Raw genomic sequence first — 22,305 nt, 5'->3', positions numbered from 1 at the left:
ACCATAAAATTATAAAATAGTTAACAAATCAAAAGAATTGGTTATTAAACTTGAGCAAGCAAGAGGTGAAATACAATTGATTATTTGAATCAAAAAATGAAAAAAGGGAATTTTTAGAGGGAAAAATTATAATTTACTTTAAGGTTTTCTTCTACATACATAAATTATCATACATATTATAAAAAGAGTAAAAAAATTCAAGGAAGAATGTTTTTGAAAGATATTTTAATTGAGATTGGCAAAGCACATTAAAAAAAAATTTAAATCTGTTATTCATGATAAACTGAGAGATACAGTCTATATGACAAGTAAAGATTTTAAAAATATAGAAGATATATTTTATTTCTAAATAAATGGGAAAGGTTTATGATCTGAATACTATGAATTGTTATTACAATTAAGATATATAAAGAGTTATGAATATAAAAAATTAAAAAACAACAGAACATTGATGTGAAGGACAATAATACGAAAACAGAATTTTTGCTCAATAGTTCATATGATTGTTTCCTGTCTTCAGATGGTTTCCATTATGAGACGGTTCTCCCATTAGGAATGAGCATGTAACATTTGTTAATGGATTGAGTTTGATTAACAACAAGTGTTTAAAAATAGGAGGCACTACCACTGAGAAAAAGCATTAAAATTTGGCTCTCATGTTACACCACTTATAAATCAAAATTGGAAACATGAAGAATTAGAAATAAAAACAACATTATGATTCCTCTTGAATATTTAGAAAGTCAAAGAAATAAGTGACTGAAAGATTTTCAAATAGTATGAAAGTTAATGAAGTAAAAGTAAATTTACAATTGTTTTAGTATGTATAAAAATGAAGATGATTTTAAAGAGCGTTGATGTAAAACATGCAATAAAGTAGTGTTGAGGTCAAGTGATTTTGATGCCTTTTCTGATTATGCCAATGATGAACTGATTAACGAACCAGATAAATTTATAGAAAATGTATCAGACACTTGCAGAAATTAAATGCAGTGGAACATCATTTATACATCTTTCAAGGAGCCATTCACAAACGACATATTAATGAGGAAGACATATAAAGGAAATTTCAATTTATGATGCTAAATATATCTACATTAGCTCCACAGTTTGATACTAATAATCTACTACTGATATTACACAATTTTATTATAGTTCTTTCAATTTGTTTAAAATATTAACTATGTTAAAACAAATTCAAAATTAATTTTAAGTAAATAATTAATATTAATATTTCAAACAAATTAAACAACTTCTTAATAATTAATATTTTAAAAGTGATATTAATACAAATATAATATTTTTACAATCATAAGAATGCAAATTTATGTAGTTACATAAAACAGGGGAAGAAAAAGGCTGTACCTTTATTTCAATTATTATCTTGAATAAGATAATTTTTTCCCAAGAAAATTTCAAAGTCTAACATTTATAAAAAAAAAAAAAAAAAAAAGCTCTAATTGTTGTCTGATGTGTCTTCAGATCATGAATTTAGGCAAAGCACTATGAATCGAATTCAGTTCTAAATATGTTTTCTCACATGCATTATTACACACAAAGAAATTTCTGAGGATGTCAATGGAGTAAATAACATTTTGCAAAGAAAGTTGGGGGAATATTCCTTCATTTCTGGTACTTAAATGTTCATTTGGGTAATACGTTATCAGTCAGTTTTTCAACTGTGCATAAGTCTGACATTACAGTTTACATATTCCTCGATTGTAATGTCAAAACCCTGTAGTTTCCAGGCTTCTTCATTTATAATCCAGTTTCATCATCATCATTTTTATTGTCAACACTTTTTTTTTCCCCTTGATTCTGAGTCTGAAAATTGCAATTTTAAGCAATTTTTAATTGTTTGTGGTTTCACTTCAGTTCAGGCAGGCGAATTCTTATTAATAATCTCAAGAATATTAAATTTGTTCTGTGTACTTCTGGTATTTATGTTTTGAAAGGCTATTTGATTATACCTTTGACTATAGAATATTTTCAAAATTTTTAATGAAACCCAGACTTAAAGCTTGTACAACATTAGTCCAATTTGATGGGAAGAAAACAGCTATTGCATTTTGCCAGAAATATTCCATTAGAGGTTGAGCGATACACTGATCCATAAAAAGTAAAATTCTGAGGTTTTGTCTCCTCTAATTTTCTATATTTTCTTGAACCATTCTGTAAAATTGTCTGTAGTCATCCATGCCTTCTTGTTTGCTTTTATATTCTTATGTCAGAGAGATTTAACACGTGTGAAGAACCTTGGTTTTGTTACTTACCTGTAACTAAAAGAGTCATTTTTTCCATACCATCAGCATTTACACAAAGTGAAACAACAAGACCTTTGCTTTGCTAAATTCTATGATACTGCTCACCTTTGAAAGTTACGGACATATGTTTAAAGAAAAGAGCAGTTTCATTGACATTAAGTATGTCTTTTAATTCAGGTCCATCTATTTTGCTGGATAAATCCTTTAACCACTCTTCAATCAACTCACACGGAATGCTTTTTGATTCTTTATTATATGACAGGAGATTCCATGCCACAGTTTTATTATGAAGCCATCCAGTTGAAAAGCAAACTTCCATCATACTCAGTTGAAGTACTATTTCATTTGACTTCTTGATTAACATGGGGCCATTCACTGGAATATTGGATGCATGACACTAAATGAAAAATTTTTGCAAAATGACTTCAACCACAGGAAACTTTCTATCCTGAATGCATAGTTTGTTTGAAGTGGACTGTCCACAAATTTCTGCTCTTTCTTCACCTTTTTTTCAATCATAAACAACCATTTCTAGTGTTGTCACAAGAATATCCAATTTCTTTGCTAACTGACCTTTCGTCAAACCAGCACTGATCAAATTCTTAAGATTTGAGTTTTATTTTTTAACTAGGATGCCTTTCACTTTCATGAAATTTTGTATCAGTTAATTCTGTTTCAGGTTCTTCTTACTAATTCCTTTGATCTGAATCAGATCAGATTGACTTCCAACACTAAATTAGGTCTCTTCAACAGGCATTAACACACCAAGGCAATATTACTATGTATATGTTGTGCAATGGCTTCATAGTTTTCACACTAGATACAAGTTGAGAATGTTTTAGTACAACGGGAAACTATGAGAGTCTTTAAATATCCAGAAGTCAACTGAACCAGAGACTAAGGTCCTTCATGTCCCTTTAAAACCAATAGTAGTACTAGAACCTGCACAACAATATTTGTAAAGTTTGGTGCTATACGTTCAAGAATCTCGCGGTATATCAATGTGATGCAGCACTGTGGTTGAGAATTACTTCTTTAATCGATAAATATGTGCCTTCTATTCCCTATATACAAGAACGTAAAACGTTTTCCTTCACATTTTTATAATACTTATCATTCTGATTTATTAACCCGCGGGAAAGCGCGTGGGGTGTATCATACCCCACTCCTACATAAAAGTGGAATATTCCTAATTTGTAAAACTGAAATTCTGTGCTGCATTCAGTAGCTGAGTTTCTAGTTGTGGTTGACTTTCAGAACTGCTTTTTCTTTGCCTGTGTGTTTCAGAAAAAGATTTATCGGTATTTTGTTGGAACTGGGGTATGACATACCCCACGCGCCTGTCCGTGTAAGTGTTTTTCTGACTGAATATTTAGTTCAGAAATTTATTTTTAGAGTGTAACAGTAAATATTTCTACTCGCAAGTGATTTTAAAGTACTTGACATTAAATTCTTAAAAATTTCTAACTGCATTATGGTAAAAAGAATGAGTCCATATGAACTGGAGATGCAACGCTTGTGAGATTTATTAGAAATATTTGAAAGCGATGAAGATTGCATTTCGGAAACTGAAGATGAAACTAAGAATATTTTCTACAATGTTTTGGTTTTGAAAAAGATAAAACATTAATTCCTGATGTTCCTAAAAAAGGAAAAACTATTCTTATGCTTTCAACATTATATAACGATCATATTATAGATGATACTATTGGAGAAAATAAAACGTCAGGAATTATATGTTTTAATAATATGACTAAAGGAGCAGTGGATATGGGGGATGAAATGTCAGCCATTTATTCAATTGCCAGAATAACAAGGAGGTGGCCAATGGTAATTTTCTTTCCTGCACTGAATGTTGCTGTAATAAATGCTTGAATTATATTACATTCAACTGCTAATCCACCAACCAGAAACAGAAGTCTGTTTTTGAAGGACTTAGCATTACAATTAATGAAAAAAAGTATTGAACAAAGATCAGAGATTAATACTTTTCCAAGAAATTGACGTACTGCATGCAAAACAAAAGCAGAAGTTTCGACGAAGAATTAAAATGAATACATGAAATTCGAAACAACTAAATATGAAAGATGTGATAAATTTTTTGCTCTCGTGCCATGGACAGAAGAACGTCAATGCAATGTTTAAAATGTGAAAACATTCTGTGCCAAGAACACATGAATGTATTTCGTTCAAAGTGTGAAGAAATAAAATAAGCATGGTATATTAGAGATGCAATGAAACTTAGAGGCATGATGTTTATTTTTTTATTATTTTCATTTATCTTAATTTTAACTCTAAGATTATTTTGGAAATTAATTTTTTGAAACCCAATTATTATTCATGTATTTATAACACAAGAGAACAAAAAAAAAAATTTAAACTAAATAATACTATTTTTATCATATTTTAAATATTGGGGTATGTGATACCCACGTGCCCACTCTAGTAACTTTTCTTGGTGCGACTTCCGCCGGGTTAAGGCAGAAAAATTTGAGATTCAAGGCGCAATTACAATTAGATAATGCTCCATGTCACCAACAAGATTTGAATCATCCCAACGTCAAAATACTGTTCCTAACACCTAACACTACTTCGTTACTCGAAACATTGGACCAAGGTATATTTATACCTTTAAAATAGCCCACCAGCGGCCGAGCGGTAAAGTCGCTGAACACTGGTAGTTCGGTCCGAGGTTCGAATCCCGCGAACAGGCTGGCTGCATGGGTGTTTTCGTGGTTTTCCCCATGTGTAACGTGTATACGAGGCAGTTTCCCTTAGAAAGTCCTCCATGAAAGGCATCCCTCCTCTTAGGCAGATAGCCCTAGTGTGCTTTGCCATAATTAAATACACCACCTTCAAAATATATTACATAAGAAGAGCATTACAGTGGATTTTAGATGTAATTGATTCAAAATAAATTAATGTAATGGAAGCTTGGAAGAAATTTTCAATCAAGCACTGTATCAACATCACATCATTGTCGCTGAAAGAACTGAAAACATCAACGTTACATGCGTGTTGGAAGAAGATACAGCACTCTTCAGTTGAAATAGAAAACGTGCATGAATTGTCAGAAAACGAAACTAGTGGCATATCAGAACTTGTTAAGTCAATCAGACATGAAGGCTTTCTGGATATGGCTATTGAGGATGTTCAAGATTTATTAGTGGAAGAAACTGATAAAGTAAATTAAATGGAAATGTCATCTGAAGCTGTAAATCAAATCAATTCTGAGAACACTAGCACTGATGAAGATTGTGCAGTTAATAATTTAACAGTAAATAAACTAAAAGAAGGCCTAAGCTTAGCTGAAAATCTCGAGTCATTTTTCTTGAATGCAGCCCCTTCCGCTGACAGAAGCCGAACATTCAAAAGGAAGCAGCAAAACTGTCTAGCTCCATATCGAGAAATTTACAATGACCTGGCAAGAACTAGTAAGCAAAGTAAAATTGCAGATTTTTTTAAAGAGGGAAGAAGATACCAAAACTTTAAATGAAGAAAAAATTCTGAAAATGAAAGATCTCATTCCACCGAAAAGACGTTCTCGGTTGATTATACTGAGCAATGACGACAAAGAAATTAATTGAATTAAAGCTGTGTTAAATAATATTTCTTGTTTTGTGTTGTATATACATTTATATTTTTAATAATAATTAAAGTTATTTATGTAAAATTAAAAAAAAATACTTGGTTTTAATAGGTTTTTGGAATGCCCCCTTTCTGTACAGACTCGGCCTCGTACAAACCGGTTTCACTCAACACGACATTTTCTAGGAACCTATCTACTGTCTAATAGGAGGGATACCAGTACTTATAGACTAGATCTAACAAACTTTTACATAATGAAATACCAAAAACATACAGGTTTATTTTTAGTTACTAGATTAAATATGTATACGAGTTTTATAAACCACCTGTTATTTACAGAGAAGCTGAGGCAGTTTATAAATTTTTATTAATGTCAGCAAATGATGTTTGAGAAACTGAAGAATTTATTGATGAGAAAATAAGAAATAAAAAGACTTTAGGAACTTAGTACAGTAAGATGAAGAGCATTACAAAAGTACAAATGTTTGTCTTATATGTTAATGGGAAATCACACCTGATGCTTCAAATGATAAATGAAAAGTCATTGTCATTTAACTAGAAAAAGATACAGGACCAGCACATAATATTTGCAATTTATCACATCTATCTTTTGGTAAAAAAATCAGAAGAATGAAATTGAGGTTTATACATTCATTTAAATTTATATCATTTATCGCTAACTCTTAGACTGGGAACATTTGGAGAAAGTTTAAGATTTTATTCTGGTGAAAAATTAAAGTCTAATTACACAAGAAGGTATTTATTTCTATGACTACATGGATTCTGAAGAAAGATATAAAGAAACAAAACTGCCATCTCCCCAAAAAATATCTAAACCATATCCATACAAAACTTTGATGATATATTAAATGAAAGTAAATGTTCTGCTGAAGAATATAGGCAAGTGGAAAAAAATGAGTCTGAGAATAAAAATTTGGGTAAATATATAGATTTATTTGTCAAATTGGTGTATTAATATTGGTAGATAGCTTTAAAAACTTTAGAGATTATACACATAAATATTCGACTTGGATTCATGGTACTTTACAGCACCAGGATTAGCTTGTAAAACAATGCTAAAAATCACTAATATTGAATTGGAATTATTGCATGATTATGACACGATTTTAATGTTGAGGGGGAAAAAAAAAAAAAAAAAACGACAGGAGGGATAGCTTCCATAATAGGTATGGAAGAGTAAGTAATAAATATATGAAAAATTATGATAAAAGTAAAGCATCTAAGGTATTTAATTTAGATGCCAATAATTTGTATGGATGGGCTATGAGTCAATATCTATTATATAGTGGACTTAAATGCAGCATCAGTGATGACTGGCTTAATAAAATAAATGGTTCAGATATTGGATATGTTTTAGAAAATTGTTTAAAATATCGAAAAGAACTACATGATAAACATTCAGGTGTGCCTTTAGCCCAGATATCAGAACTCCAGACAGCTGTAGACATGCTAAATTACTGAAAACTTTATATGATAAACAACAATATATTGTTCATTATGGAAAAACTTAATACAGTACAAAGTCTGTAATCCGGACTCGTCGGAACTTCGGCGATTCCGGATTAGGGTTTTTTCCAGATTATAGATCATCAATTTAAATCTGGTAAGATGACATGCAGAAATAATACAATTAAAAATATGAAAACGTAATTTATGAAATAAAGAGCAATTATGATCTAAAGGGTATCAAAATTTACAAAAAAAAAAAGCTTAATATTTATTTGTTTACTTTAGTAAACATTTCTATCAATGTAAGTTGTTTAAGTTGCTTCGTTTTTTGTGCTAATACTTTCTCTTTAATTCTATAAACCGACATAAATTCTTGTTCAGTTACAAAGTTCCACTGTTCAAGTCCTGTAACTGCTGTGTCAAGAATACCGACTAACTTGTCAATCGAAATTTTTTCATTTTCAATAATGTTCTCTGTTACTTTCTTCAATATTGGAAGTGCGCATGGGTAAACGCTTTACTGGCTTTACGTACATACATAGCAGACACACGCATCAAACGCGCATGCACAAGTTTGTGGCTTTGAGGTCCGGATTATAGATCATTCCGGATAATGGACATCCGGATTAGAGACTTTGTGCTGTATTTGAAAGTGCATTTAAAATTAGAAAAGGTTCATAGAGTGTTTGTTGGAATTTAAACAGACTCTTAGTTAGAGAAATATACAGAAATGAGAACTAAACCTAGTAATGATTTTGATAAAGACTTCTATAAACTGATGAATAATTCCGTGTTTGGAAAAACAATGGAAAACATTAGGAACGGATTTGATGCAAGATTATGTTGGAATAATGAAAAAGTTAAAAAATTTATCACTAAGCCAGACTTTAAATGGAGGACTATCTTTGATGAAAACGTTGTTGCTGTTTACATTAATAAAATTTCAGTCTCCTTTAATTAACCAATCTATACTGGAATGAGAATATCAGACCTAAATATGAATGACTATTACCACTTATTACTATTATTACTTACTATTATTAATTATTACTTACTATTATTAATGAACCAATTGGCTAAACCCCACATTCTTTTCACATTTTGAATTTGAACACCCATTGTTGGATCTACAAAACTGTACTCATGATTCACAGTAAAGAGATTATAACCAATTTTTTTCAAGCAAAGCACTCCAACACAGTTCGAGCTTTGTGACATTAGGTGTTGTCTTGCTGGAAGATTTCATTTCCAGCTATGAAGGCAAGGCGCTATGTAAGGCTGTAACTGATTCGAAATTATGTTCTGATAGTCCGCAGCTTTCATGGTCTATCCCAACCAAGGGTCCCTCAGCCACCCACAGAAACATCCCTCAAAGCATAATACCACCACCACCAGCCTGTACATGACCTGCTATAACAAGTGCATGGAGGTAGGAAAAGGAGGAGGGGCCATTCTGCGCTAGAAGTGAAGCACTGCTTTGTAGCTTGGGTCACCAGATGGGGTGTTCTTTGTTTACATTCAGAAGCTCGCTTGACAAGATTCTGATAGTATTTCGACACACGACAGTTCCATAGAAATCGAAAAAGGGACACTCTCGCATGAAAGAAACATTCATAGTGTGATGGATAATAGCAATTTGTATAGTTTACTGACATTTACGCAAAAATCACATCTTGGTTATTTTTCGATAACTAACAACAGCGATTTTGATTATGAATTTGTTTTATAAAATTCTAAGCTGTTGCACTACAAAAATATAGATTTTAAGAAAATTGCTAAAACAGATCTGCCAAAATTTATTTTCTAGAAGATTTGAAAAGTTTGAAACTTGATGGTTAAATGTAAATATAAAATTATGTATGTTAAAATATTTGTAATTAGGCACATAGGTCAGATTAAGTTTTTATTAAATAGAGTAACGCATGCAAGGGCTATCTGCCTAAAGAGAGAGATGCCATCGTGGAGGAATTTTGAAGAAAAACTGACCTTTGAGTGGGTATTAAAAATAATACTTATAATTTTCATTCAAATTATATTCATATATATTTTTTATGTAAAACTTTCAGGTGTATGCTAAATTAGTGTGAATTACTTTACACGAAAAATATAGTGAATGCACAGAAATTAAAGATTTGCACATGCTGGAAATGATAAATAGGAAATATGTATGGGTATTTATGCATGTGCTTGCAAAAAGCATGTATCTGCCTTTGACAAAATACTTAAATATTCATTAAATTATTTATAAATGTATTTGAAATGAAGAATTTATTCACTTATAAACAACTGTGAAAGTACTATGAAGAAATCTAATGATTAAATGTATCTAATTTATAATGATTATAAATGTTGTCTAAATATATAATAACCTTAATATTGAATTGTAAACATAAATTGAAATCCTGTTGACAAATACGTTATAAAACTATTTAAGCAAGAATTGTTCGTATTGGAAAGCAATCTGTTAAAAGGTATTGTAAAGCAAATGCTATGAGATGCGCACTTAAGAACGTAATAAAGAGTTTTGGAATATGTATTGTTGAAATGAAGGGGAAAAAAAAAATCTCATAAGTATAATTAAAAGAATTATTCCCTTTACATTTTATAATAACTCAGTTACAAGTTTTAAATAATAATTTTTAAAAAAAAAAAAAAAAAAAAAAAAAAAAAAAAAACTTATTTTATTCCCTTTCAGAAATGTTCAGAGAAAGTCAAATGCTATTTAATACCTATTTAATTATTATTAAACCTACTAGTTGTGCAGTTTCGGAGATACTCTTTCCGAGTCTTCGGGCCATTACAATTTGCCCACTATCAAATTCGTTTAGATCAGCAGCCTTTTCCCTCACTCGTAAAAGTGCAAGAATGATTTCTTGCCTTCTCCAGCAGCAGTTGAATACCATTCCCACTTAATCACATGTCCTAAAGTCATCCAGATGAGTTCATCGAAAAATGTGGGGTTTTTGTGTTTTGGCTCATCAGTGTATAGCGACATGGAAAGGAATTTATCAAGTTTTCTAATTTTTAGAAATAAATTAAAAATTCATTCATAAGTATGGTTATGACATTTCAGAAAACATTACAAAATAAATTTGCTAGCAAATCACTTTTGATTAACAAAGAAAACGAAGTATTTTATATTCTATTATATAAATATTACTCAGTCATTTTTTACATCTTAAATTCCTCCCTGACTTTAATAAAGCTTTGATATATTACTCCTTTCTTCTCTTTTAATTTCAAGTTTTAGAAGAAGTATGCAGATACACTTCTATTATTTAACCCAACTACAGAATATTCTGATTTTTTTTTTATTTTCTAAGCAAAATTCAGAGTAAATTTGCTTATAAGATTGAGATTACTGAATTTTTTTTTTAAACATCTAAGTTACTATGAGAGTACTGGATCATCATCCTTTAATGTTCTTCTATCTCATAAAGATTTGATAACCAGACTACTGGTAAAGTTCCATAACTTTACATGAAAAAATTCGGCAGACATTAAAATTATTGTTTTAGGCTATTATTTCCTTTTTAACTGTGACTTAAATTCAAAACTTCCAAGAACAAATTTTAGATGCAGCTACAACAACAACAACAGAGAAGCTGGCCATTTTTGTGAGCAATTGAAGCTCCTATTGCTGAGATCCTGTATCTTATATGTTCCCTGTTAGGACCCTTGACTAATATTTAGTAAAACTAAACTCAGTGGCGCAACAGCCCAAGTGGGCCACGGCCTGCAGTGCCCTTTTTCTGTTTTCTTGACCTTGGGCCCAAGGTGCTTCAGCATATGCTTCGGACAAGTGGTCAGCTTGTGACAGGACCCCAGATGTTTAGCCCCCAAGTGAACTTGGTATTATTTTATCGACACACTCAAGGGATGAAAGGCTGAGTCAACCTTATCCAGCCTGGGGATCGAACCCCAGATCTATGATGCAGCTGCGCGACATGCTAGCCATTTGATATTTAGTAATATAAGTTTATTTGCAACTTTTCAGAATATATTTTTTATAATTTATTTTCAGGCATGACACCAGCATCTTTGGCACTCCATGCAATAAATGTAGTTTGTATTCATATAAATTAGACATATTAAGAACTAAAAATAAAATATATCTTTATTTACACATCACTTGTAAGAAAAACTTACAGAAACTCCCCAAAAATTGGCCCCCTAGGCCATTGCTTGTGTTCCCTATATCAAGAGTCACACCTGTTTATGCTTAAAATTTTTTTTAGTCATACCTGTTCATGCTTAATTTTTTTTAACTCACTGTTATACTTAAGAACAGCAACATATCTGAAAAACACATTTCACAATGAGATGTATGAAGGAAAAGTGTTTTTAAAAATGTGGTTCATTTCTTCAGATCACAGCACAAATGATGAAATTTTGGTTACTCCCACTGACCTTGCTTAAATAATATTTATATGCTTCATCTTTAGCTTTTTAAAATGACTATTTTGCACAGAGGGGGGGAAAAAATTTACTTACTTTATGTATGATTCCAGAAACACTAACCCAGGTTGCTTCTTCAATATAATCATCTCCATCAACCATACCTTGGTAACCTTCTTTAATGAAAAATACTTTGGCACCCATATACATGCCCATGCGCACCACTGCACGGACAGCTGCATTCATACCTTCAATAAAATTTGGTTCATAATTCATAATGTGCTAAATATCAAAATATACTGTATTGGCCCAAATACAACGATACAGCTCCGTACGATTTTGAAAATAAGATAAATAAAATTGGATTTCGAAAACCATACTCATCTAATCAGCGGACCTTAAACATTTAAAAAATATATTAAAATACTTTAACTTTTACACTGAAAAAATATTTCTTTAGCTTTAATGTACAGTATGATATTCAGAGCATTTAATTAACTTTCTTGTTGAACTTGAACACATCAAACATGCATATGAAAGAATGTCTTATATGAAAGCCCCCAACCCATATTTTTTTTTTCTTTTCTTTTTTGTAATGCCTCTTCACAACCTGAAGGGCCATCGTACATTTGGACCAGTACAGTACTTACATTTTACAACAGCTTCAGAAAACTATTAAAACTATACACATATTTTTACAACTACTCAAATCACAAATTGCAAAATAAAAGCAATATTGTTTTTGTTCAGAATGTATCTCACAAATTTGACAGTAATATCAGATTAAGTCCATGAATATTATGCCCAAGAGAGTAGGCTTTGCATTTGTCAATGGCTTACCCTTTGGGCACTTTATATGTGATAGTGTGAACACACCCAGCATCATCCCAGTTTCAAAGAAAATCCCATTACGAAAGGGTCTGAGAGTCTCCTTGCCATTTTCTCCTTAAATCAATCTCTTGAGAAGACTTGTGTCTCAACAGTGTTTATGTACCCCATGTCACAAAGACACTGTTACACTTCCAAATATCAATGCCTTCTCCAGGATTCGAACGTCTGCCCAAGGCTATGACAAACAGCTTCACTACCATCATGCCAATAGGAGGGCTACAAAATAAAAGTAACTACCTATATGGAATTAAAAATTAAAATATAGTGACTCTTGACACAATGAATATATACAGGGCCAGAAAAAAGTTCCACATAGCAAACTCTGCTCAATTTGCACACATTATTCACACATTAGTCACATTATTGACACATTAAACGTGAATTAAAATTGCTTCATTTCATTTTCTGCTTAGGTAGGGCTGATAACACACGATGCGTCTAAACATAAACAATAATGACTAGCAAATCGGCAGGTTAGAAAACACGTTTCTTAACATTATATTACCAACAAAAAACTGCTATCTCTATCTGGAGAGGAACATGAGGAAACCTGGAAGGAAGCTTCATCTGGTGAAGTAGAATAGAACACAAATGGTCTATGTCTTAACTAGGTCTAGAATCCAGGTAGCGAGAAAAGATCTAGGCCATAAACAAGCAACAGCATAGCTCGAGCTTCTGCTGCCTGATGCAGTCCTTGATTTTGCTGCCTCTCTTGATATAGAAACAAATGTCAAAATGACTAAACAAAATTAATTTAAACTGTATGTTTATTTTTGAAGTAAAATTTTAATTCCGACATTTTAAAATTATAATATTACATTGCTTGTTTTTCTGTCCTCAAAATCCTCAATGACAACCTTCTTCTTGATTGCTCCAGTTGTAATTTAGAGAGTAGAGAAAGATTCTTGAATGCAAAATAAGCATTTATAGTTTTAAAATACTTTCTAAATTATTTCTATTTAGAAACTCTTTCCATAAATACCAATGCTTACAGCAAGTGTGAGAAAAGTTTGCAATATGATAACAACACTTGGAACTTTGTTTTGGAGACTGTATTTTAGAATTAATTGCAAAAATTCAAAGGGCCACCTTCCCATGTTCCTGTTTTGTTTTCCCCAGCAATAATGGAAAAAACTCTTAAAATACTTCTCTCTTGATAAGGAACTTTTTATTATAAAAGTTACCATGATTATAATTTAGTTGATATTCATAATTTCCATTCAAAAGTTTCATAAAAATAAAAAAAGTATAATAAGCATACCTGAAGTAAAAGCTATTTTTCCCCGTCAATTTGATTCAGGATGCAGTTCAGAATCTCACCATTCTTTACATGCTTAGAAAATCGAAGTGAAAAATGTGCCCCCTGTGGTAGACCGCCTGCCTCCGGCTACACCACTGCAAACAAGCAACAATATCCTAATCAAGCTGAGATGAACAGAGTGACTGATTATTTCAATGATATAACCATGCACTACTGTAAGTCCATCCAGAAGAAAAAGAAAAAATTAACTACTTTAGACACCTTCTTTGAAACTAGGATCTCCCAAATTACCAAAGGCCATAGCGAGATCAAAGAATGTTCGGTCTTCGACCTCTGGATTGTGCTCAGAAACATTAAAATGATGCAGCAATCTAATGGTTCATACTTAGTTCCAGAATGACAATACATGGTACAAGTGAGGAAAGAACAGATAAAGGAACATGGTTGCTCACCATCTTCCCAGTTTCAATCAATGGCAATGTTGCAGCACAGGTCTCATTGAGCATCTAAAGGATCCATGCATTAACATCATTAGGCTCCTTATGGGCCATCATTCAGGACATACAGGATCAAGCTTCCTTGGATATGCATTAGCATCAGCTGGAATCCATGCCACAGCACGTTCCCTTAACTTCTACCAATTTCAGTCCTGTCACACATCAGTGGGATACCACACATCAATGTGATATTGCACAAAAAGCTCGTCAAGTCACAGATCAATATCCAAAAGCTTATCGTGAACTGCCAAACCAGACACATAGAATCAGATCTACTTGGACACATGACAACAACTGGCAAAATTTATGCAAAGGTGTGCTCAGGCAACTTTCACATCAAATGTGGACTGAGAAAGTACTAAACAGGTGTTTGCAACTCAGAGAACACTAGACTCGTTTGATTTAGTAGCTGAGAAATTTGGTAAGAGATTCAATGATATGTTTAGTACCATAAGTGAATTATGAGATTAAATAGGTACAAAATTTGTTTAATCTTTGTAATCATAAAATCTTCACAAGAAAAGGATGAACCTACTGCTTTCAATGGGATGCGTTCATTCCACAAGTAAATGTGTGATAAGTCAGAAAACTATGATTTAAAATTTTGAATTTTACGTCATAATGTTTCATGTTATGCTAGGAATATTCAGCTATATTTAGGGAAAAATTTACAACAGGCACCAAGAAAAGTAACTATCCGAGAATTAGAAGCATATTTGGTCAAATGCTCCCGAAATGGAATACCTCAGTGATTGGACTAATACCCAAAACATAAAATACCTCTAGAATTTTTAGATATAACATAGATAAAGAAAATAAATAAAATAAGTTCTGCTTTTAACTTCACTAAAATTACCACACCCATAGCCTACATTCCCCCAAACAAGAGTATTGTTTTCTGAAGTATTACACAATAAGGCTACACCTCAGATAAAATGCTTGAAAGAAAACAATGTTATGAAGCAGAAGCCTTACATACTGTTTTCCCATATACAGAATTTTTTTTTCCCCTGTAAAAATCCTTATGAGGCCTTTATTTTTGTAACCACTAGCTGCAGATATAAACTTCCAGTCCAAGCCATTTAAAGATTTAAAAAAAAAAAAAAAATTATAAAAGTACGAAAAGTTTCATACAGCTTTCCTCTAGTCCCTATAATTATATTTAGCAGATATTTATATGCCTCATTTAAAAAAAACACTTATATCAAACTTATGTTAACTTAGTCAAAGTTCTTTTGATGCATCGTACATAAAGAAAGGATATTACCACTAATAAATCAGAAAAGAATATCACTGAATAATATTAAACGGAAAATTATTCTAATTTATTTTTTAACCAATGCAGTTAGATAAGCCAAAAATCCCAAATTTTTAAATTAAATATCTTAATTAGTTTTTGTCCTTACAGTACGTTATTTTTCATAATGAATATACACTTTTGTTAAACATAACTAAATGAACTATAGAAGGGTATAAAAATCTGAGTGATGTTACAGTAGCTATGTTGAAACAAAATTTTATTACAACCATGAGATTTTGTTTTGATGTACATCATAATGTACTGATAAGAAAGTCAGAAGAAAACTTTATAGCAGAAATACATTACAGAATTTGAAAATCAAGAATAATGACTTGGTTCAAGAGATATTCCTACATTACAGGAAATTTTGTGGCTCGTCTAGCGGATAAATCAATAAGTTCTTTATGTGTATGGAAAGATAATCTTCAAAAAAATGATCAGCAATGAGAAAACAAATGCTATTATTCCTTTTTTAACTACAGATTAAATAAAAAAAACAAATGTCATCAGTTTTCATTTTGAGCATTTTTTTTTTTTTTTTCCTTTCAATTATTTACACGGGTCTTTTCTTACCTATTTTTTTCATAGACTTGAGAGTTTCAGAAGGGGAATCTCAAATCTCCAGAAATGAATTACACAATGAAAAATTCTCAAACCATCAGAAAGGAAACAAGTACAAAAATTTTACAAAGTACAATCACTACTCTCAACATAAGATTCACCATGAGAACTCAAAATTTTTAATAAGCAAAATTAAATTTAGGCTTTTAAAAAAAGAGGGGGAGGATTTCTTTTGCTTTAAAAAAGACAGATCTATGTTAATTGCTTGTTTTGTATTTTTTAAGGGGGGCTTAACTTTATATTTTATGCAAAGTGCTAATTTTATCCTCTGGCTACTATATATAGTAGGTACCCTCCTGAGGATTGGCTGCATGTGCACACTGATGGTTCGGCAGACGGCGCTATAACAAATGCCGGTGCTGGAGCTTATTCAAATACTTTCGGTATTAGGTATCCTGTTGGAAAATACTGTGACAATTTTGATGGAGAGATAGCCGCAATATAATTTGCAACTGATAAATTGAAAGACATTCCTGATCCCAATATTGTATTTCTCATTGATTTTCAAGCTGCTATACTGTCACTTGTGAATTCAAAATACGATGAAAATGCACATATCCCTACTTGTAGAGCAAGGCTTTTTGAACTTAGGAATTCTAGAAAAAACATCGCTCTCCAATGGATTCCGAGCCACTGTGTCATTTTTGGTAATGACCAGGCTGATAGACTTGCTATAGCTGGTTCTCTAATGACTCAGCCTTATTCTCCTCTGCCTTTGCGTAACATCAACCTTTTCACTACCTTTTAAAGATAGAATTTTGACAAATAATAATAAAAAAAAAAAAAAAAAGAATGGTAGAGAGTCATTGCTGGGAAGTGCATGATAGAGTAAAAGATTTTGCCTATGATTAAAAAACATTAGATTCTGAATATTGTAGCAGATTTAGCATTATCCAGGGTGTACAATGGGGAGGCCTGCTATTCGACCCCCCCCCCAAAAAAAGCTCTTCTTGGTAATATGATGATTACATGCATATAAGTGAAAAAAATGCAACTTGGGTATGTGATATTTACATTATTTAGATTTCATATTTACACTTTCGTCCATTTTTTCTTCATGGGGGTACATTTCGAAGAAAGTGACACCACCTTTAAAACAGCCCAACCCAACATTTCATGTTTTGCACATGTACCAGGATCCATATCAGATTCACTATCTAAAGGCAATTCATGTAGCACATTCAGTGCTTCAGAAATGGTCAGCTCTCTCTCTGATCCATTTTCAAAATAGGTACTTATGGAAAATCCCATCGACTACAAGAGATGGCGACAATTGCACCAAACCCCCCCCCCCAAAAAAATTCATTTACTAAATACAAGAAAAAATGTTCTATTCTTATTTTCTTTAAAATTTATTATATTATCATTTATTTATATTTAATTTTCATTAAAAATTTCCATTATTTTTCAATAAGGAGATATACTGTAAAAGCAATTATTTTCGCTAGGTTTTCCCTTGAACCATGTTCTCTTTCAAAATGACACTCGCTTCACACAAGCCTTAACGTTGTCATAGCAATGCTCCTCAGGTTTTAAATAAGGCTCCATTTTGTGGCCATTAACACATTTTTTTTTAGGCCGGTTAGATTCCATAACTTTGGAAATATTCAGCAGCATGCTCTTCTGTAGTAGGCAGGTCCCAAATTTTAATAATTTTTTTCGAGAATGCACGATAGAGGAAAAAAGGGAGTCTTTACTCAAAAATAATAACTAACACGTGCAATCAAGGTTACACCAAGCCTGCGTGTTTGAAGTAGACTTTTCCATTTTTGGCGAAAAATCACATAGTTTTCCGTCTTTTCTTTAATACGTAAAAATGGTTGAAAGGATTTTCTGTAAGTACCACAAAATAATTCATAATCAGGAAGAAATGAACTAATATTATATCTACAATTAGAAAATTTAAATTATAAAATAAAATTAAATGTCTGTCAAAAACTATTAAAACATAGCGCTAACACAACTTCCTTAAATGAAAGTGAAAAAGAAAAAGAAACTGCTCAAGTAAAAAACCAAACAGCTAACTAATAAAATTACCCCTGACCTTCAGAAAATCCCCCCAACAATTTCATAGTTGATAACCAAACCTCCTCCCCTTAAAAAAAAAAAAAAAAAAAAAAAAAAAAAAGGAAAACTGGAAATAAACACAGATGTGGACCCACCTTTCTATTGTGAATGAGCCCACCAGTGAGCTGCAGTGAAACAAAAATACAATTGGTTGCTCTTGTCCCAGTCTCTCAGTGATCCTACTCTGGACACATCTGATGTTACCATTTGATTTTAGGCAAGATTTCAAGGTAAAAATTTAAAACTGATATAGATAAGGAGATTAAGCCAAGAAAATAACATAGAAATATTTTTTCAAACAATTTCTTTTATATATTTAAAAAAAATTGGGAGATTTCTTTGAAAAATGTGGGTCTTTAAAAACTAAACGTGACTAAAATAAGCACCATCTAGTGTAAATAAAGAAGGTTCAGAGTAACCTATACTAACCTATAAACCTTTTTCATTCAATTTTTCTGTGTATACAGAAGATGGCTAAAAGGATTGTAAACAATAAAATCAAGAATAATAGAATGTTCTTATATAGAGATGCAGCTGTGGGTAAGAGGTAGAACATCCTGCTTAACAAAAAGAATAAAATTCCCAATTCTTTGCATTGATCTGTTGGAGTGCTTGTTTTCGAATGCTAACTGGACATGATTATTTACAAAGGCATTTATGTCGCATTGGAATCAAGAATTCAGCTTGTTGCCCTTTAATGTCATCAGGGTGACATGGGTGGCGACCATCTCAACTGCCCATTGTTTTAAAGTTTCTTAATGACAATTCTTTTAATACTAGTTTTAATTCTCATTTTTTATTCTTCTTCATTTTACAGGGCTGCTTGTCGCTTAATGGCAGAAGTGCCACGGTTGGGCTTAGGATTAAAAAAAAAAAAAAAATATGCTGACATCCATTTTTTCCATGCCAAGTTTGTGCAATTCTAGGAATTTTTTTTAAGTGAAAATAAGTTGATGTGTACCTGGATACCAAGTTTGTGCAATTCTTTGACTCGTTATTTTCACGTTGGCGATTTTGAGAAATGCGCAAAGCAGTGGGTGATTATTCACTTTCCTAGTTTGTCGCCAAGGCTGTGGGCTCTCCCTAGGATTTTACCCAAAATTAAGTATTTCCAAAAACCTTTCTTCAAAAACTGAGATAAACTGACTTCTGACATAAAAAGCAATGATCATGTGTATAAGAAATAATATTTATACACCCACTCCCTTTTTCACATAAAAACTTTAAAAAAAAACTAAGCATAGAGGATTATAATATTAAATAGCGTGCCAATTACTATATAACGCTATAAAATAAAGGCTTTACCATTTACCATGCGAGAGCCATTTTTTAAATTTAATTAAAGAGAAACACGCCAATATGAAATTTTAATCACATTAAAAAAAAAGAGCAGCCTTAGACTGGTATAGATTTATATAAAGTTCTGTCAATTTTAAGGGTGGTCAGACACCTGTCCAGGTTAGCCAATATTTAAGTGTACCCCTTGCATTATCGGCAAGTTGTTGTTTTATTTATAATAGTAGCTGAATTGTTGTTGTTTTATTTATAATTGTTGTTTTATTTATAATAGTAGTAGTAGTAGCTGAATATTATGGAAACCCTATTATGAAAGTGATTGGTTGAGTGACTGTGGTGAATTTGACTGATGGGAAAATATTTCTTAGCTGTCAATTAGGAAGTATGTCACACATTGTACGCTGTGCATCGTAAAATGGCTGCCGGTCGTCAAGTGGGTGTTTGGTGATATAGAATAAGAAAGAGGAAAGTGTTTTCTTTTGAAGTGGTTAAGGACAGAAGAAAAGAAACTTTGTTTGATGTAATTCAACGGAATTATAAGTGTCCTGTTTGTAAGAATGAAATATGTATGGTTGAATGTAAAGATTGTTTAGATGGCTTTGAATGGGTTTGTTGCAAGAAAGGTTCAAATGCTCAACATATAAAGCATTCCATTAGAAAAGGAACATGGTGTGAGGAAAGTTTTTGGATGGCATTAAGAAATTTTGCATGCTACCGACTGAAGACACGGAAATTTCTAAATAAGGTAAGTGGATGATTCCTTTGTGTAGTGCTTAAATGCTATAAGATGAATTTTCTTTTTTTCTTTTTTGGCTCTAGTGTAGAATTCTCTGATTATTTTTTAAGTGAAAATAGGTTGATGTGTACATGGATACCGAGTTTGCGCAATTCTTTGACTTTGTGTAGTGGCAATTTTAGGCACAAAAATCGCCGCTACGCAAAGCCAAAATAACAAGTAAAAGAATTGCACATATTCATCCACGAGTCCATGCCAAAAATCGACAATTTTCACCAAGGGGTAAACCATAAATATATTTTTACCCCAGTCCCTCTTCAAGTACAAAAATTTTTTCTTCCTATAAAAAAAAAAAAAAAAAAAAAAAAATCGCTCGGAAGAATTTTTCTGAAGAAGAGAGACCTATGTGTGGTCATGAAATCAACAGTTTTATTCACAGTCCATCTTCATTTTTCAGGGTAACTATTTGCCAAGAAATCAAATTATTTCAGCATTGAAATTTTTCAGAAATTAATCAATAAAATATTAGTAGCACAATTTAGCTGCTGTTGAGACATTTAGAACTCTATTTCGAAAAGTCCACTCAGGAGTTACTATCAATTGGAAAGTATGCAAATAAACACAAAGTGTTGTTAACAACAACCTGCTTCTTACCTTGTGAATCTCCTCCACTTGTGAATACTCCGATGGCACGACTCTTTTTATTATCACTGAAGGAACCTCTCTGGACAGTCTTTCCTTCTCTACTTTGGGGAAAAGGCTTGATTTTATTCTCATCATTATCAGGGGACAACATTGCTCCAGTGTCTGCTCTTGAGTAGCGATCGGTCATTTTCGGTTTCTTTTAGTGAGTTCCTTATATCGAATGAAAAATAATTTATAATATTATACTTACATTTTACGTCAAAATGTATGGAACTCTACACAGTAAAAAATGGATAAATATTAAAAATACAAACTAGAAATAAACATTCAGTAGACAAGCGGAACGAATATAAACACAAGAAATAGAAAGAGCAGACAACTTGTCCTTCACGACCTTTCAAGATCTGCGCGGTTTTCAGTTATCGCGTAACTACCGATTTAGCAGTAGCTGGTAGCGCTCAAGGAGGTTTTGGTAGCGCTCTGTCATTGACAAGAGCATTTCTTGCTCGGCTGATCATACAGAAGGGTATATTTTTTGTCATCTTCTAGACGTCCCGTAGTTCTGATATAAATGATAACATTATTACTTTTTTAATAAATGCTACAGATATGCTTGCTTAATAGGAAATCATAAATCAATCATAATTGTTCGTAACCTGTAATCATACGGGCGTTCACTATGTTTAAAGCCTGACACAGTAGTATAAGATAAATGTCTAAAATTTTCTTATTTCTTACATTATTTTACATGACTTCAACGCATTTAGCAACTTTCGATTGGTTAAGCATCAGCAGAAAAAAACGTTTTGTCTCAGCCTCTAAACTATTACTGAACGGTATCCTTCAAAGCATCGTTGATACTGCTACCGTGAACTACATGATGTACCAGTTCTTGAAATAAAAAGAAGTCATTTTGGAGCCAAGTCTAGTGAATACGATGGAAAGTTGCTCGAGGTAGAGTGACCGTCCAGAACGATGAATGTAGGGGATCATTGCACCAAACAATCAAGACAGTTTTCAGACAACCAAAATAAAATTTGCAAAACATTTTATCACGCTTTCGTTATTTTTGGATTTTAGGCAGGAACGTTGCAAATATTTTCGCCCAAGGATGCTTGATACAGTAAGGCTAGGCTCTCTACCTGTACCTATGCTGGGTATGTCTGTCCCGTATTGTTGAACACATATCTGAAAGTCTGCAAGAAAAGAAATTTACCATGGAACTCTTTTGATACAGCCAGAATTTTCAACGGGGTCTGGATGAGCGGCCT

At 32.2% G+C, this 22,305-nt stretch overlaps 1 protein-coding gene across 1 annotated transcript in view; it reads right to left on the bottom strand.

The window, feature by feature from the left end:
- The window catches only part of LOC118185622 (ATP-dependent 6-phosphofructokinase-like), a 116,680-nt gene extending 95,203 nt beyond the window's left edge, over positions 1-21,477 (bottom strand). The window contains exons 1-3 of the mRNA XM_035355510.2: positions 21,349-21,477; positions 21,044-21,244; positions 11,817-11,968 (exon numbers count right to left, since the gene is read on the bottom strand). Of these exons, the coding sequence (XP_035211401.1) occupies positions 11,817-11,968; positions 21,044-21,221 (330 nt within the window). The 5' untranslated portion in view covers positions 21,222-21,244; positions 21,349-21,477. The remainder of the gene's footprint in view (positions 1-11,816; positions 11,969-21,043; positions 21,245-21,348) is intronic.
- Between the last annotated feature and the right edge of the window lie 828 nt (positions 21,478-22,305).

The sequence above is a fragment of the Stegodyphus dumicola genome, chromosome X2 (genome assembly GCF_044657685.1).
Source record: "Stegodyphus dumicola isolate Sdum_Otavi_A_Nest chromosome X2, ASM4465768v1".
In the NCBI taxonomy this organism is placed as follows: Eukaryota; Metazoa; Arthropoda; class Arachnida; order Araneae; family Eresidae; genus Stegodyphus; species Stegodyphus dumicola.
Note: the sequence above shows the minus strand (reverse complement) of the source record. Positions and strands in the feature narration are given on the sequence as shown.